General features: G+C 35.0%; 1 protein-coding gene across 1 annotated transcript; it reads left to right on the top strand.

Moving 5' to 3' along the window:
• The first annotated feature begins 9,472 nt into the window (after positions 1-9,472).
• On the top strand, positions 9,473-9,940 carry LOC140856317 (uncharacterized). The gene has a single exon (XM_073253425.1). It carries the CDS (start codon positions 9,473-9,475, stop codon positions 9,938-9,940), a length of 468 nt encoding a protein of 155 aa, XP_073109526.1.
• The last annotated feature ends 10,244 nt before the right edge of the window (positions 9,941-20,184 follow it).

Genomic DNA, 20,184 nt, shown 5'->3' with positions numbered 1-20,184 from the left:
GACCCAATATCAAATTTTAAAAGAAAAGGTGCAATTAATGAATAGATGAGCCAAAGATTCAACATCACCAGCACACAAAATACAGCCACTAATATTTTTATCCAATTTTTTTCTAAGAAGCTCCTTGATATTCAGCTTATTTGAAAGTGCTAGCCATAGCAAACATTTGATTTTTAATGGTAGTTTACTCTTCCAAATCAACTTGGCCATAGACTACTTCACACCTCTAGAGATAAAAAAGTTATACAAGAAACATGAAGAAAAGTTGCTTGAAGGTTTTAACTGCTAAATAATTTTATCTTGATTTAAATTTAGTTGCATAGCAGAAAGTATGGAAAGTAGGTTGGATTTTTCCTGTCTAACAATTGGAGTCAGATTGGTAGCTCGAATGCCCCAAGTTCCTCGTCTATTATTGAAAAAGGAGGTCACTGATCCATTTTTTTCATAGCAGCAAGCATAGAGATTGGAAAATAGAGTTTTTAGAGAGACAAAACGAATCCAGCTGTCATGCCAAAAAAATATTTTCAAGCCATTTCCAGCTTCAAATTTAACGCTATTCCAAATCGGTGGCAAGGTGTTTACAATATCTCACCATAGTGTAGAAAAATATTTGTTAGGTCCCTATTTATCAATGAGTTTGACTCTCTTGAGATAGGCTCCAGAGATAATTTTTCTCCACCAGCTAGGGTCTTCTTTAATGAATCTCCAACCCTGTTTTGCCAGCAGGGATTGATTGAAAGAGCGAAGATCTTTGATACGGAGCCCACCTTCTTCTTTAGGGAGGTAGACCTTGGACCAAGAGATCTTACAAGAAATGGCATTAATAGATTCGGAGCCTTTCCAAAGAAAAGCTCTTTTGATTTTATCTAACTTTTTGATAACTCATGTAGGCAATTTGTAGAGAGACATAAAGTAGACCGAAAGGGAAGATAATATAGTATTAATCAATGTGAGTCTCCCATCAGTAGAGAAAAATTTACTTTTCCGTAAACTTAGTTTTGTATCAAACCTTTGAATGAGCGGTAGCCAATTGGTTTTATTGACTATTGAGGCACCCTCTTTTTAGAGGCAACTCCAAATATTTAAATGGCAAAGGAGATCGGCTGCAATTAAGCCAAGAAGCATGATATTCTGCACAATATTTATTGAGGCGCCCTTCTTTTGCAGCTCCCTCACAGAAATCATTGTCTGCCTTTTAGGGTAGATATTTTGCTACTTAGATAAGTTTGGTTCTTCTCAACTTGACCATACTTGACAAGTGATTTGGCTTCCTCGAAGGGTGAAGAAATCTTCAGAGTATTTTTCTCTTTGACATATATACATACATACATGTATACTATTGAATTTTGATGCCTCGAAATTTGATCTATAGTAAAAAGGCTTACAGCAGCAAAACTCAAGATAGAAGAGACCCACAAGTGCAGCCCACAGCCATGCACAAGCCTGCAAGCTCAGCTTGTGGGCGCCCAGGCCCACTAGTAGCCCGCAGCGTGCAGCCTTTAGCGTGCTCAGCCCTGGCACGCAGTAGCGTGATCTATTGCATGGTCCACCACACAGTCTAGGAGACTACTTCATGGTGAGTCGGTCAATTGTCATGGTTATGCATGATTCGGTGGTGTTTTGCACGATCGGACGGCAGTGAGCACGTGCGGGCTCGATCCAACGGTTTGAGGGGGTTCTGCATCCTAACAGGAGTTGGTTTTAACAAGAGTTGACGGCCTGTGGGCAGGTTGTAGTGGCTTGGCATGAGCGGAGGATCAAAGTAGATGCTTAGAGCATGAGCAGAGAGGCGAGCAGCAGCCAAAGAGCCTTCTTGGGGGGTTTTGAGAGCATTATAAGGATTTTTTTTGTGCTTCTTATTGAGAGAGAAATATTGATGTATGAGAGTTGAGAGATGATGTATCTTAAATTTACCGTAAGTGCACGATGTGTAATGTAGCACGTCCGACGAGTACAGATCGATCCCACGAAAAATTAGATTTTTAAAGTGTGTTCAAATATTTGCTTGGGTGAGCTTTAAAGAAAAAAAGGAGAGATTGTTTGTTGGATTACTAACTATTAAAACAGTAAATTAATTAATTATAAAGATAAATGATCTAAAAGATCTAGGACTTTTGAATCTACTAGACCAATAAATTAGAGAGCCTTCCTATGGTTTCTCTTATAATGTCTTTTGATTAAGGTGTAAAACATGAACAAGTTTGGATCATGAAGAGATTTAACTTAACTATGACCTATCAAGTATTTTGCTTTCACCCTAATTAAAAGACTTTTTCTATCAACCACTTCTCTTGTGTTACCCAAGTATAGGTTATGAAGGGGCTCAAACCCAACTATAACCCATCAAAGTTTTTATAAGAAAGGAAAAGAAAGGATTTAGAGATTTGTGAGCCTTCTACCAATCATCCCCTCTTGCATCGAATCAAGCATGGACTATAAAGGGATTCTGACCCAACGATAGCCCATCAAGTCTCTTGATAAGAGAGATGAAGGGAGAAAGATTCTAAAAATTAAAAGTTCGAAAAAAAAATTCAAAGAAAAAGACTTCTATTTATGGTTTAGCTTCATCACAAACCCCAGAGAGATTGCTTAGCTAGACATAGTTTGATTTGAAGTCTGAAAAAAATAAAATAAAATAAAATCTTATTCTATTAGCTGAAATTTAACTTATGAAAATTAAAAATTATAGAATTAAAAAATATAAAAATTTAAACTACTCTATTACAAAAATTAAATAGAAAAAAATTAATTTATTACTAAATAAAAATTTTAATACCAAAAATTTTAACTCCTAAGCCATTAACAAGGCTTGAAGTTGGAACAGAAAATAAAAATAAAATAAAACTCTCTCACAGAACCCGATTTCTCTTCTTCTCTTAGTTTGAGGCCAATCTCTCCCTGACTGACTCTCCTTCTCGTATGTTGGAAGGATGAAAAAAAATGAGAATAAAATGATTAAAAAAATTTAAAAAGTGAATATGCCTGCTTGTCACACGATTATTTTGAGTGTGATCCTCTACGGTGTACTGTATTGTGCGATATATTGTATTAGCCATCCATCAGAGGATGTATAGCTAGCGTATAATAGATACACCAGCACAAGCCATGCACGCGCATGATGCACGTTGTTTGCCGGTCATCCATCATACGAGCACAATCCGTTGCATGCTATGGTACCTCGAGTTCGCCGCAGAGGAGTCGGTTTTTTTACTTTCTATTCCCTTGAATTGGTTTTAGTTGCGTAGCTTTTTCTGCACTCCGCATAGTTTGTCATTTCATATACGATCAAAAATTATACACACACGTCAATGGAATCTTTTAGGCTTAAATTAGAATCCATATTCGTATTAACATAGAGCCATGTGGTTGGATGTGAGTGGATTGAGATGTTTCAATAAGGAAGTGCAGACCTTTTAATAGATGTCAAGGGAAGGAGATTTTCATAATTTTTTGATGTGGGATTAAAAAAAAAAAAAAAAAATTAAGAGATGAACGGATGAGATTTGAAGGATAAAATAGAATAAGATAAATTGTTCAATTTTAAATTTTTCTCTTTAAAATATTTTTAAAAATAATATATATATTTTTTAAATCTTGAATATCACATCTCGGATTTTATTTCCGTGTGAAGGAGTGCGTGAAGCCGCACGTCTATTCTCCAACCCGATGCCCGCTGGCATGAAGCCCATGGTCCGTCGCACCTCAAATATCGTGGTTTCTTGCTGTGCTTCACATAGCATGACCGGCCCTCCTTTATTTGTCACGCATTCACCCAGGAGTCATGCACGTATCAGAGCGTGCACACCCGCATCCTTTCCTTCCGAGTCCTGGTTGCCGTTGGAACCCTATTGCTTCCTTTAATTTGAATCCATATGGGCCCTTAATTGAATTCTTTTTCCATAGTTCTCTCGTAGAGAAGCCATTTCTTGCACCCGGCCACTTTTTCCTTTCCTTGATCATTAAATGCCAAAAGCCCACACGCACTAGTCCGTTTGCAGCCCTTTTTTCATGTGGTCCACCATGCTCTCATATGGACCTGGTCCATGGTGGACCAATTTATTGGGTGGATTTTGATATGGATTTTAGGGCACGTTTTAATTCTGTTTCAAACTACGTTTGATTCATTATGCGGATCAAGTTCTTTGTATTGGTGCATCTCTTTCCTGTTAAATACATGAAAAAGCATCAATTTTAAAAAAATAAAAATAATTTGATCTATAAATTAATGCTTTTATGGACAAATTCACGTACGTGATCTCCTTTTGTATTTAATCTTTTTTCATAGTGAAGCTTGCATGCCTCATGAAGATAAGTCTTGCACTGATCCATGTATTTGATTGTATTCTTTATATATATATCTCTTCTTCCTTTCTGTTGCGGTATCGACATCATCTTCGGTATTTGAGATCCTAAGCGGAGGATCCGTATTTCGTACTCGTGAGGGATACTTTCCAACAAGTAGTATTAGAGCATATAGTTATCCAGATTGTGACGGTGTTGATCGAGGTTGAAGAAGATGGAGAAGATAGACTTAATCAAGATAGAGATCAATCGGTATGATGGGATGAGCAATTTTTTCCTATAGCAAGCAACGGTGAAGAATGTGCTCATCCAACAAGGATTAATTGATGCTCTCTTATACGAAGAGAAGCCGACTACTATGGAGGAGAAGGATTGGAAGTGGTTCCAGATATAAGTGGTGAGTATGATTTGCTTGTACTTGATGGATGCTGTGGAGATCCATATATTGAGCAAGACTTCTCCGACAGTGATGTGGATGAAGCTCGAGAAGATGTACATAACGAAGTCACTCACCAATGCTCTCTTCCTCTAGAAGCAGTTTTATCAGCTACGGATGAGCGAGGGATAAAATGTGCAGGAGTATCTCAGTAATTTTCAGAAGATTCTCACTTATTTTCTCAGTGTTGGTGAGAAAGTTGAGGAGAAGACCAAAATATTAGTCTTGCTTTCATTACTTTTTTCTTCTTTTGAGTTTTTGATGATTATTCTTCTTATAGAGAAGAGTGCCATCAAGATGAATGATGTCACTTTTATACTTCTCCAAAATGAGATTCTCAGATGAAAAAATCGAAAATGGGTGATCCTAGTTGGTGGCGGCAGAGGATTATAAGATGGGTGATCCTAGTCGAGGTCAAGAGACTACAGCAAGACCAGGTGTTACAGAAGTGATGAGTTGGGGTATCAAGTCAAAGATTGCTCACAGTTTAGAGATCGAATGAAGGCTACTACGGTTCTGGTCTAAGATAGCGATGTAGAAGAAAGTGATGATGTTTTTCTAATGTCCGATGAAGTATCTACTTCTTTCACATAATAAATTTTAGATTATGTATATTCACATCATGTTTGTTGCAGAGAGAAGCTATTTGACTCTCTAGAGAGCAGTGAAGATACTGTTCATCTATTAGATGGATCGAACTGTATGATCAAGGGCATTGAGACTGTCAGCTTATAAATTTATGATGGAGTAGTGAAGAAATTGGGTGAGATCCGATACATACCCAATTTCAAGAGTAATCTAATTTCACTGAGCAGACTGGATTCAAGCAGCTACAGATGGAGAGCTAATGATGGGATCTTAAAGGTTTTGTGTGACAATAAGATTGTGTTGAAGGGAAAGAAGTATGAAGAATATTATCTCTTGGCAGGGAGCTCAGCATCAGATGGAGCTTCAAGAGCCAGTGGGAGCTCAGAGCAAGGTGGAGCTCTAGATATAGATGGATTGGGCATGAGACAGAAGACTCGATAGAATGACAAGCGATGTCGCAAAGTGAAGTTTCTATTACTATGGGAGGCTATTCCGAACAGATCTCGGATTAGGCAGGTCACAGCATATGACAGAGATAGAATCGATCGGCCTGGCTCGACTCTCATGTTTGCCCATCTCTAAGCAGTCAGGCATATTCCCTAGGTCATGGGTGTAAGATTATTCAGAAGCTTTCAAAGTTATGTAGAGGCTGAATATCGAGTTGAGATGGAGATTGTTAGATTTTGGCATCTCAAAATTTGATCCACAATAGAAAAATCTATAGCAGTAAAGTCCAAGATGGAGGAGACCCACAGGAACTGCCCATAGCCGCGCACAGACCTACAGGTCCATAGGTTCAACCTGCCAGCGCCCAAGCCCACTGGCATCCACAGTGCGCAGCCCAGAATACGAGTAGCGTGGTCTACCACGTGGTCCAGGAGACTGCTTTACACGGTCCATGCACGGTAAGTCGGTCCATTATCGCGGTTCACACATGATCTGGTGGTGTTTTGCATGATTGGACGGTCGCGGGCGTGTGCAGGCTCGATCCAACAGTTGGAGGGTTTCTAAGTCCTAGCAGGAGTTAGTTTTAGGGTTTTTTAAGGAGCCTAATGGCCTGTGGGTAGGTTGTAGCGGCTTGGCATGAGCAGAGGATCAAAGTAGTGGCTTAGAGTGTGAGCAGAGAGGCGAGCAGCGGCCAGAGAGCCTCCTTAGGGGTTTGGAGAGTATTGTATGGATTTTTTTTGTACTTGTCGTTGAGAGAGAGATTGATGTATTAGAGTTAAGAGGATATAAACTCCTCTAGTATTTATTTTTTCTTTCATAATGAAGCTTGCATGTCCCGTGGAGATAAATTTTATGCTGATCCACGTATTTGATTATGTTCTTTATACATCTCTTTTCTTCCTTCCTATTGTGGTATCAACATCGTCTCCGGTATTTGCGATCCTAGATGGGGGATCTATATTCCGTACTTATGAGGGATCCTTTCCAGCACATACGTATGTACATATATATATATATATCTGTCTGTCCGTCTGTTTGCGCGCGCGCATGTATTGGACTTTCAATGACTTGAACGCTTTTTAGGGCTCAGAAAAATCAAAAGTGGAGTTTCTTTACACCTTTCTTGACTGATCCTATTTAGTGGCACTGTCTCCATTGGTCTGATATATTCTGTTGTATGATCTACACACTGAAGCTGTTCTCATTTGGTATTTGAAGAATGCTAGAGTTTTCATTCCTGCTATGATATTGCAAGAAACCTGCTTTGAAATAAACTGCTGGGTGGTAACCCTCCCATTTTATTAAATTAAAAAAAAAAAGGGAGGAAGAATGCTAGAGTTGTTATGGCTGATGGGAGTGTAAACAAGCCAGTTTCAAACATCCCAAGCATAGTGCAACCTCAGCATTTGAGCTAAACCATTTTAAGCTGGACTTGAGCCTCTCCTGAACAACCCATCTACAAAATTCTAGAGAAACTGAAAATCCCTAAATATCATTACGAACGTTCCTTGTGCGATTTTGCATTATTGTTAAAAATAATCTTTTATGCATTTGATGATATTTTATGATGTAAAATAATTTTATTTAAAAATAATAATTAGGTAATATATGATCTATGTTAATATGTATCAAATATCTATTTTTTTCTTCTAGTTTAATCTATTTGACCTTAAGCACCTAATCCAAGGTTGTCTTGTGTAACAAGTAAACAAACCACATCTAAGCCAAATTTCCAACTGAAATACAGCTTCTCATTGAAAAGATAGCTGGTTTGGAGGCCCTCTAGCTGGACCATTATATTTGCCATCATATCTTCAACTACTCATTAATCAAATAAAATACACGCATTGGAATCATTTTTATGATGTGATGATCTATCTCTAAATGGGACAAATAAGAAGCAAATAATACTTGTTCTATCTCAAGGAGGTCTGATAGTGTTTTTGCATAGGCTAATAGTTTTACCCACCTAGAAGGCCAGAACCTCCCAAAATTTATTCAATTAAATAGAATTGTTCTGATTTTCAAACAAAGCTGACTTACACTTATTGGAGATCATCATCATCTGGACGAAGCAGGTACTATAAAGGTGCGTTAAGCTACAAAAAATACTTCATAAAGAATTAATTACCACATACTCAGTCTTGTAGATAAGGATTGACATATAGAAATCAGCATGCTGTTCATCAGTTGAAGTCAGAATGTCAGATGCATGGTCCTTCTTCCCATAATTAAGAAGTCTTTCTTGCCATTTTTTTTTTGAAAAAATTATCTATCAATCCCCAGACTGATCCAGAATTTTTTTTTAAATCTTTGAACTTTTCAGGTGGAATAAAACATCCCTGGACTGTTAAGTATTTATTTTTAGATCCTTGCCGTCTACTATCGCCATCTGCTGCCGTTTAAACCCATTTAAATGACAGAAATGCCCTTGATGGTTTTGGAGGAAAAGGTTAACCCTGCAGAGACTTATTTAAAGATGGATTTTTGATTTATTTGCAAATGCTACTCCTCTAACTCCCTCAACTGGAATCCTTTCTTAACGCCACATCTCCAATCCCATGCCGCCGCCGCTGCCGCCGTTCTCCCTTTTCACTCTATCTCTACCGGTAGTTAAAGGTGATAATATCTCTTTTTCAGCCTCCATTTTCTCCTCTCTCTTCTCCTTCTTGTTTTTCTTCTTTTTCCTCTGAACTCTCCATCATTTCTAAGATTCTTTGGATTTGTGGCATGATCTCAGCTGATCCATCTTTATCCCTATTTTGTTGGTCCCAAAATACTGTCACTCATCTTTAAATCAGAAAAAAAAAAATCTCCATGGTTTTATTTATAGTGTTATTCATTTATTATATAAGTAAATAGTTAAATATATTTTTAAGTATTTATTTATTTTGTTATTTAATAGCTTGATATATAGATGGATTGTTGATATCTGTTTCATATTCTCTTTATCAATATGTTTTACTACACATTACTCATAAAGTAATTGTAGATGGATTATCATATGGTGGTGGCAAAATACGGACAAGAAGGGAACATATTGAGGGTGAATAAAGAGAACATGTTGGATGAAATTGTAGATGTGATATGCAATAGGTGGGGCATAGATAAAGACATTCTGATATTAAAATATCAGTTTTTCACTTTAGAAAACTCTATGTTTAAACTCAAGAATGATGAGGATGATCAATGCATGCTTGATTTTCATATTGCATTGAAATCTCCATCAATAGAGATCAATGTGGAGACCAACCTTAATAATGGATCAGAATCTACTCATCTAATTGATTCGAGATAAATTTTTTTCTTTAAATTATTTTATTATTAATTGATTCATCCGAAGTTCATTGTTCACTGTAATTATTTTATATTTTTGACAGCATAATTAGTCCACAAGATGTCGGGAGTATGGCTCTCACGATCATAGCTTCATCCCAAGGTTCTACATTTGCATCCGGCTTTCGATTAGCTAGATCATGGGAGAATGTCATAACAAGCATTGGTCAAGTATTTAAAGATGCAATTCATTTTGAGGAGGCACTAAAAAATTATTCAATCATTCATAATAAAGATTATCAATTCATCAAGAATGATAAATTAAGAGTTACTGTCAAATGCATCAATGAAAGTTGTCTATGACGACTCCATGTATCAAGGGTTGGACAGCAGGAGATTTTCAAAATCAAAACCTTCAGTAACATGCATACTTGCGGTAATGGCATTGGGAGGGATGGACATCCAAAGGCATCAAAAATATGGGTTGCCGACATAGTGCTTCAGAAGGTTAGAAACAGACCATTGTATAGACTAATTGATATGAAGAAGGATATTCAAAAAGATTTTGCAATTCATCTTCTTTACAGGCAAGCTTGGCTCAGTAAAGAGGTTGCTAGAGTTGCATTACATAGTGAAGATTATGCATCATTTGATCTTTTGCAATGGTATGGTGAAGCAGTGGTCGAGACTAACTCAGAAAGTTTTTTTATACTTGAGTATCCAAATGGATATTTTGAGAGGGTGTTTATATGTTTTTATGCATGTTTAGTTGGATTTGAGAGTGGATGCCGTCCTTTATTGTTCATGGATGGAACCCATATCTTTAATAGGTATGGTGGTGTAATGCTCTCAGCAATGGCACTTGATGCTGAGAATGGGGTGTTCTACTAGCTTTCGCTATTGTTAATGCAAAGAATGATGCCTATTGGATTTGGTTTTGTGAGAAATTTTATGATGTAATTTATAACAATGAAGATCCTTACTATCATCAATTATGTTTTATTTTAGACAGAGCAAAAGACTTGATAAAGGGTGTGAGGGCATCATTTTCTGATGCTACCTATGGTTATTGTTTGCGACATCTAAAGGAGAATTTCAAGAAAAAACTCGATGGATTGTCGGCAGTATAAAGAGAAAAGGTGTTGACCTACTTGATAGTGCAGCTTATGCACTATAGATATCACAATTCATTGGTTATATTAGTGATATAAGAGAGATTTCGCCGAAAGCATTCAAATGGATTGAACATGGCTCAGATATTGATCACTAGCCAAATGCTCTATTTAAGGGAGAGCGATATGGGAAGATGTACTTTAATGTCGTGGAATCATTTAATAATTGGATGAAAGAGATGTGACAACATTCAATAACTCCTATGGTAGACATGCTCCGGTATAAGATAATGGAGTTGATACATGAGAGATGCGACCGCTCCCATAAATGTCAGACATATCTAGATTTTAAGATTGAGGAGCTGATAAATATGAACATTGAAGATGGAAGGGTCTTACAGTGTGATATTCGGATGGCGAGCGGTTTGAAGTAGTCGCGGATTACCTATATGAAGTTAATCTAAACACCCATACTTATTTATACCGATATTGGTAGGTCTATGGTCATCCTTACTCACATGCATGTGCAACGATAATTAGAAAGCATGAGTCGGTGTATACATATGTATCTAAATTTTTCACAATGGATGCTTACCAAAGAATGTATGAGCATGCCATCTTTTCTATCACGGATATTTCTAAAGCTATAGGGGTAAAGCATGAGGATTTGATTATAAAACCACCTATAACCAAATCAAAAATAGGAAGGCCTAAAAAGAAGCACATTGAATTCCAACTAGAGGAAGTCCGTTCGCTTAAATGTAGAATATGTCATAATGTTGGGCACAACCGAAAGACATATAGTGCCCCAATAGCTGAAGAATAAGTATATCTTGAAACCTGTATGCATATATTCTATTGAGACTCATATGTACAGAAAAGATGAAGTTACAAAAGTTAGTTTTTTATGAAGCTAATTGATTATCTTTTATTTATTTTAGATTTATTCTCTTTTAGATGCAGCTCGACAGTTGTCCAAACAAAGAAGGACTTTAGTGTATCAAGAATCTATATTTTTATTGCCTTCTTGATTCTTAAAGCCTATATGCATATATTCTATTGAGACTCATATGTACAGAAAAGATGAAATTATAAAAGTTAATTTTTTATGAAGCTAATTGATTATTTTTTATTTATTTCAGATTTATTTTTTTTTGGATGCAGCTCAATAGTTGTCCAAACAAAGAAGGACTTCAGTATATCAAAAATCTATATTTTTGCTACCTTCTTGATTCTTGAAGCCTGAGTGCAAATGTTCTATTGAGATCACATATTTATGAAAAGAAAATACAGTGTATATATGCTTGTTTTGTTGAGACTACAAATTTTTAGCCTTTCATCCAAATGTAACCAAATTGCATATGGTTTATTGATATTTTTGTACTTTATTCACTTTTGTCAATAAATTATAGTAGTTTATTGAATATGTAGGTAGATTATACATATAAATAGCTTAAATAATAGTCAGCTGCTATGCAACCAGAGATGAAAATCTAAAAACTGAACCTGCAGGTGAACTGGATTCATATAACCAAACCATGTATTCATGTAATCGAAAATTATACTGTGTAACCAAAAATCAAAATTGGGTAACCAAACCACCGACTCTGGCACGAAAAGCAACTGGCACGTTAGCCTAGCACAATCTAATTGTGTAACCTGAGCATAAACATGCATAACCTAAACAAAGACCTGTGTAACCTATGTAACTTGAACATAAACTTATGTAACTTTAACCTAAATATGTATAACCTGAATATGGACTGCGTAACTAATTGTCAAATTTATATTATCATAAAAATTGACTTAACATAAATCTGTGTAATCTGAATAGCTTTCAATAATTTTTTTTAAAAATAATCTATAATTAAAAATAAATATTAGTTACATGTGTTAGATGTGTGTCTTAGAAGTCAATCTTGACTAACACATATCTTTATTTAGGAGATACTTAGTACTTGATGGATAGTCTTGATAGCCAATCATGTAATATGTGTCTATGATTTATTCTAAAAATTAATAAAAATAATTTTATATATTTTTAAGATATTGAGAATTTGAGACATACATAATTAATGATTAATTTTTAAATACTTTCGATCGAAGGATCGTCACAGAGGACAGTGATCAATCCATTCAAGATCGACACACAGATCACCTCTTTTTCGGGCAGATGAGTCTTGATTCTGTAGTGTGGAGACACTGGGGTGAGAGTGTAGGTGGTTGTTAAAGCAATTTATACTGAGTATGACCAACACGAAAAACTATTTGGATGTCTACTCACTCATCAGTGATTTTTTTGATGTTGCAGTAGTGTGATTGATCTTTTAACTTACGATGTGTTGGCTATTCATAGCGAGGTCACTTAGTTTGACTGCATATTCTCTTGGTCTCTAGCCATTCGGATTCTTGCTGTGTCTGTTGGCTATTGTAGGTTCAAATTTGCTGTTCAGAGTAAGATACATCTAGATGGAATCTATCAACCTTAATAGAAAAGAAGTAGTCCTATACGATTTACAAGACTGAGTTCAGGAAGTCTCTGGCTAGAGCAAGAGTGAATATTGAAAAAGAATTTTCACGAGATTCACAGATGAACTCGAGTTGAGCTAATCTGATATATGACTGATGATAAAATTTGATGAGTTCTCCATGACTTCCATCTAGTCAAGACTCACGATAGAGGGATTGTATCACACGATAACTGTATCTAAAGATTCATCTTTTCTATTTTACTAGATTATCACTATATGCTGCTAGACATCACTGGTGGATCATGAGAACTCATTAGGATTATTTTCAGATCAACGATTCTTGTTGAGGTGAGTTGAAATTATTTCAGTCCATTGAAAAGAGTTTTGATGATACTGTGATGGAGATCACGGTATGTCTCACTACCAGACAGAATAGAATCTGAGGGGTCACACATAAAAGAAGCATGACCTGATCAATGGATTAGATCATATTCGAATTATCAATCGGATTGATAGTTTGAATTTTAGAAACTACTAATTTGTAAGTGTTATAGTTTTGGCAGCTGTTAATTGTTAGTGTAGGGACTTAATTACAAGTATTGTAATTTATTTTGAAGCTGATTAAATTATGGATCAAATTTTAATTAATTTAAATTAAATTTAATTTAATCAAATTTGATTTAATTTAATACTATTGGATTCAATTATCTAAATCAGATTTAGATTTCAAGTTTGATAGGATCAAGTTTGACAGCCTTTTGAATTCGATTCGATTTGGATTCGATTTGAATCCGATTGAGATCCAATTTGAACCAAATCAACTATGACTCATAGAGCCCATATTTCCTAAGACTCTCTCTCCAAATCTCATATAGAAAGAGAGAGGGCACGTGTGGAGATGCATCTTCTTTTTCTTCTTGCGCACGTGAAAGATAAGGGGGCACCAACTATTGGCGCCCCAGGTGCCCCACCTTATTTGAAATTCTCTCTCCCCTTTGACTCATCCTTTTTTTGAATATGATTTAAAAGAGAAAATATATCAAATGAGGATCAGTTTTGGGTGTGGGATATCATTTTTGTGCAACAAAAATCTTAAGAAAAGGGGGCATGCGCTTGATATTGTGTGTGAGATAACTTCCTTCTTTCTTCTCCTATCTCAATGCATCTTATCTCTTTCTTTTGATATGAATGCCTAAGATTAAATGAGATTAGATCAATTAGGGTGTTAGGGAGTGGTTGGGTGTGAGATTATTGTTTTGTACGATAAAATAAAACATAAGGGAGAGGGTGTGCATGCAAGAGATATCAAGCACTCCTTTCTTGCCGTGGGTGTGGTCCTTAACGCCCACTCTTCCTTCTTCCTTCACCCTGATGCCCAAAATCTAATGCGATCCAATCTAAGGAGAGAAAAAGAGAGAGAGGAAGAGAAGAAGAAAGATTCTTCTTCTTTTCTTGGTGATCTGATTCAGATCCCATCAGATTTGCACGAAGAAGTTCGCGCAGCCTTCATCTTCTTCGAGTGTAGGAAGAGGATTCAGATCTAAGGCTGAGAAACGAGATCTGCAAGGTGCTAGCACATCAGTGATTTTGATACTCTGATTAAGTATCTTCGTGTGAATATCATTAGAGATCGAACGCGTGCACGGCTACGATCGAAACTCCGAACATCCGTAAGATCCGAAGGTATGGAGATCAAATCTCCATTTTTCTTTTGACACCTTTTATTTTTTTTTCAGATTTTAGATCAAGGTCACATGTTCGTATCAAGATCCTAAGTATGATTTTCAGATTTGATCTGATATATTTATTAAATTAAAAAAAAAATAATTTATTTATTTCTACTGCATAAAGTATTTATAAAATTTTTAAACTATACGTACGAAATCATCATATTTTCTAACAGTGATGTCAGAGCCAGATTCTGATATGAACATAAAAATTTTTCAAATCTAAAATCTAATTTGCAAAAATCAGATCTGAAGGTTAGTTAGATGATCAACATCGATCTGAAATAAGGTTGCCCTGGTATAACCCTCTTATGCTGAAAGATTATCCTAGAATGATGTAGAACATTAATTAATCATAGATCTGAATTTTTTATGTATTGTAATGTAATTATAGGATTGTTTCAGATCTAAAATAAATCATGAGTAATTCAGATCTGAAATTAATTTTAGATCTAAATTTATTAATTAGCGTTTAACTAGATCTAGTATGATTGCTGAAATTATTTCATACATGCATAGATTCAAAATTATTGTTGATATATTTGACATGTGAAAGATAATTAGATCTGATTTTTAACTAGTTACATGTGTGATATATTTGATTAATCTCTTAGTAGCTTAGTAATCAATTTGAGATAATCAGCATAGCCGTCCGGTCATAAGAAGAAGAAGGAATTAAAGTTTCTCTCTTGCCTATTTGATGGAATTCTCTTATGACGTATAGGGGTATCGATTGTGATGTTTCCTATGGAGATGAACAACGAACGAAAAATTATATGTGATATATATTTTAGATTTAAATCAAATTATGTATGTATTTTTATATGTTTTAAATCATTAAATATTATATGTAATATATTATTTTGACACATGATCTAAAATTTAATTTCTATAAAATTCTAGATCTAAAAATTCTAGGTTCTATTTGCATAAAATCATGAAACTATGACTAGCATGCCTGTGGAGTTGACTCGATTCTCGATTGGATCGACTTGAGTGCTTGGTGAATCGATTTATTTTTGTTGGAGTCAACTCGAGATCCTGACGGGTCAGCTTATTTGCTGATGAACTAACTCAATAATACAGGCTAGGTCTACAGTTTTTTGTTTGTCTCAGTGTTGTGCCAACTCACTATGATAAGTCAATTCGTGTACCAAGATGAGTCAACTCGATTCTTCAGATAATAAAATTGTATGAGGTACAATATAAATAGTTTAGATCAAAAATTATTTTGAGATCTAAACTTAAACCCATGTACATAATGCATTTAATTGAGAATTAAGATTCAAAATTATAATATCTAAAATTATGAATTTAAGATCTAAATTTTAATGCATAAAATATAAAATTTGGGTATGGGTTGAATAAATTAAGTTTAAAGACTTAACTACAACTAGGGTCATTGATTAGATCAGGTTAGAATCCTTTCTGATTTTGAGCAGTTGATCAAATCTAATCAAGAGTTAGTTGAGATTAGGTCAAAGAGACTCAAAATTGAGTTTAATTGTAGTTGATCAAATTGATTCACATGTGATGTGAATTGATTAAATCATGACTGAATTTAGCTCAGCGATTCGAGCCCGGGTCCATAGGTTAACCTGATTAATTTTAATCAACCAATTTGATGTTTAAGGGAAGTCTTAGATAGTAGTTCTTTAATTGATTTCATTATCTGATTTGATCAATTCGTTGGTGTCTAAGAAAAACAACAGAGGGATCCCCACTCATCTTTACTTATGTAGCCATTTTGGAAGATTATATTTTGTACTAGATTATTTGTTGACTCGAGTTCACCCATGCAGACTTGGTTGGTCAGACATGAGATATGTTGATCCAAATTAAATTAGTCATTACATCAGATGTATGTGACTAATTAGAAGAGATATGAACCTAAATTTTCTCACTAAATAAGTCTACCGATCTTCCATCATGGTAAAGATGCGGGTGCTTTGTCCGACATTGATCGTTCTCGACTGGTTATAGTGGTTCGATTGTATCGAAAAGACACAATCACTTTATTGGTATTAGATGTCCCAAGATAAAGATGGGGTTAGATCCAATAACTATTAAGTGAGAGATCTAATAATGACTTTACACTTGCTGGTAAACGATGGATCAAACTTAACTAAAAAATATATCAATAATTGTTAGGTGAGCCACAGGACTTAGAGATCAAGTCACTGCAATATATTTGAAGAAGCATCTGGATAAAGAGTTATCCATGCATTGATATACATGTCACTAATAACTGTTAGATGAGGTGCCATACATCGATGGGACCGCAGCACCTACTAGATCCACTTATCGCATTAGGATTTTTGTTTCTCTATCCGAGGAGTGTGAGAGACTCAAAAAATTAATGGGAGTCTTTTTTTATTTTTAAAATTCTTACAACAAACTATTACAAGTACAATCATCTAATTAAATATTTACCCTCTACGGTTTATTTTTCAGCTTTTAACCTTTTAGCTCAAATCCTGGATATCAACCATTTAATTGAAATCAATTACATATTCTGGCTCAAAAATCTAAGAATAGTTCTTAGCTTTTAAAAATAAGCCATGTTCTGGATCAAGTTAACCCAATATCATTAGCTTGTCCCATCCATAATCAATGAGCTATACTTGATAAATGGTTGGACGTTGACAATTAGATTAGATGCTATAAGTTAAAGTCTATGGTTGATGAAATTCAATGTATGCATAAAGACATATAGACTGCCAATGGCATACTGATCATCTACAATAGTTGTGAGATGATTAGAGTTGTACAGCACATGAGATGCATGATAGGCAGTTGGTCCATGGTCACTGTTTGGCAATGATCAAGAATATTGAAGAGCTTGAAAAGCTCGATATGACCATGCATAAGAAATTACTAATAAATTTGATTCTATAATTTTTGATTCATATGGGTAGTTTATGAAACTATTATATGAATAAATATTATAGCATCTTAACTGAATTGATCAATATGTTGGTAACTAAAGGGATCTTAAAAAATTCAGAGGTACATACCTGGAGAACCTAAAGAAATATTGACACGTCTTTGGAAGGTATGTCAAATTGCTCAAATCTAATCTTATGATTTTCTATTTTTTATTAGACTCTAGTGCATATTACGCACTTTAGTATAGGATCTAAGAAAAGAAGAGGACTGAGGAAAGGTGAAGTGACTCTTTTGAGTCGGCAATGACACAAAAGTTGCATTGTGATCATGGGCACCTAACCTCGATGATTATCATTTTGGACTTAGTTCTTTATTATTTGTATAGTGATATATTTGTAAATTTATTTGAGCAAATAGTGAATGCCATTGAAGAGATTCAGAACCAAATAACCTAAAGTATATATATGATTCTTTTGGCTAGGACTTGTATGAGAAGAAAAAATTTGCCGATTGGAGAAAAATAGATCTTTGGGTTCATTGACTGTTAAGTCATATCTAGTCTATAAATCATATTTTTGAGGATTAATGACTAAGCTGTCCTTTATGGGATAAAAAGATAGGACTATTGAGATACTTATCCTAGTACACATACGATATGCACAGCTCATTTGATGAGCTAGACTAGGAGGTTATCACTACTTCATCATCTTTATCGATGAGTAGTCATGATATAGGTATGCATATGAGATATAAATCTGAAAACTTTGAAAGGTTCAAAGAATTCAGATGTGAAGTAGAAAAGTAAATTGAAAAAAATTTAAAGGTACTTGGATCAGATCGAGGACGCAATATCAAATAAGAAATTTGTTAGTTATCTAAAGAGAATGACATATTTCATGATGGAATTCTCCTTATACGCCTCAGTCCAATAGAGTATATGTGAGTAGCAATGGCACTGTATGAGATATGACCCGATCTATCATGAACATCACTAATTTAACTGTTGCTTCTTTAGGAACAAGATTTAATTTTTAAAATTTAAGTTGGGTTTCCTCTAAAGTTGGTTTCATCACACCATATGAGATATGATATGATGGATAGGTTAGAAGATAGGTCTGTGAGAGCTCATTTATTGGGTATCCCAAAAGAGTTTGGGATGTCACTTTCTCTTCCCAGTGGTTCACAATGTGATTATGAGCAATCATACTATTTTTTTGAAAATAGTGAGAGGATGAACTCAAAGAGTGTCTCTAAAAAACCATGAGTTACAAGATCTGTACAACCTATTTGAGATGAGCCAATATATATAGTACCTCCTCCATCTCGTAGATTTAGTAGGATCTTCCATCTTTTAGAAAGGTACTTGACATTCTTATAAAAGATTCAAAGAAAATATTTCTCGAAGGAGATTAAGAATATAGAAATAATTCTGAAACTTACAACGAGGTGATGTTGTACATCGATCTTGAGAAATAGATTTGTAGATAGCCCTACTAAATAGATATCTTTGGAAGGTATTTATTTACAGTGGCCTATGGATTTTACTTTTAGTGATAGAGATCACACTGCGAAAATCTATTTATGAATTTAAGCTAAAATCTCAGAGTTGGAATAGTTATTTTAACGATGTGATCAAATTATTTAATTTCATCAAAAATAAAAAAAAATCATGTAGTTATATGAAGGTCAGTGGGAGGGTCCCATGCTGGCATCGGTTATGATGTGGTTGCATATAAAATTTTTTTTATCAAAGATCTAGGTCAAACATTTTGTATTCTGAGAATAAAGATCTATGTATCCATTATCCTCTTGGACATGGGTATATGTCATGCTATGTACTCGACTTGGTATATCTTACTGTGAGAGTCACGAGCAAATATTAGTCGAATTCAGGCTGAAAATATTGGATTGCTGTGAAAAATATTCTTAAGTATTTGAAAAGCACTAAGAGATTATTCCTCATCTTTGAAAAAAAATTAAAGCTAAGAGTGGGAGGATATACTGATGTTGATGGTAGAATATCTAACATCCGCATATATTTTTGAGTTATGTTGGTTCGGTATATTGTAAAGGTTCCAGACAATCGATCAATGAAAGCTGAATATACTATAGATATGTAGGATGCATTTTGATTTTTATGATAGTTGTAAAATTAGATGTCATACTATTAGATGCTATAACATTGTACTGCAAAGATAATGGTTCATAGCCCTCGTTAAGGAGCCAAAGTCTCACCAGAAGTCCATGCATATAAAGTAGAGATATACGTGATTACCTCGAGTAAAAATAAATGGAGATGCAGAGAGCAGACTCCACATAGGATGTGGTGGACCCGAGTCACTTAGTTGCTAAACACTGAAGTCTATCTTTAGAAGATGGGGCTTAGATATATGGTAGATTGATTTTAGTGTAAGTGAGAGTTTGTTAGATGTATGTCCTAGAAGTCAAACTTGACTGACACATATCTTTATCTAGGGGATACTTTGTACTTGATGGGCAGTCTTGATAACCAATCATGTTGTATGTGTCTATAATTTATCCTAAAAATTAATAAAGATGATTTTGTATATTCTCAAGGTGTTGAAAATTTGAGATATATATCATTCGTAGTTAATTTTTAAATACTTTCAATCGAAAGATCATCACGGAGGACAGTGATCAATCCATTCAAGATTGGTACATAGATCATCTCCCTTTCGGACAGATAAATCTCGAGTCTGCAGTGTGGAGATATTGGGGTGAGAGTGCAGGTGGTTGTTAGAGAATAACTTACACGGAGAGTGACCAATACGAGATATTACTTGGATGTCCATTCACTCGTTAGTGATTTTCTTGATATTGCAATCATGTGACTGATCTTTTGACCTATGGTGTGTTGGTTATTTGCAATGAGGCTACTTAGTTTGACTATATATTTTTTTGGTCCCTAGCCATTT

This window comes from Elaeis guineensis, chromosome 3 (assembly GCF_000442705.2).
Source record: "Elaeis guineensis isolate ETL-2024a chromosome 3, EG11, whole genome shotgun sequence".
NCBI lineage: Eukaryota > Viridiplantae > Streptophyta > Magnoliopsida > Arecales > Arecaceae > Elaeis > Elaeis guineensis.
This window is presented reverse-complemented; position numbering and strand designations above follow the sequence as displayed.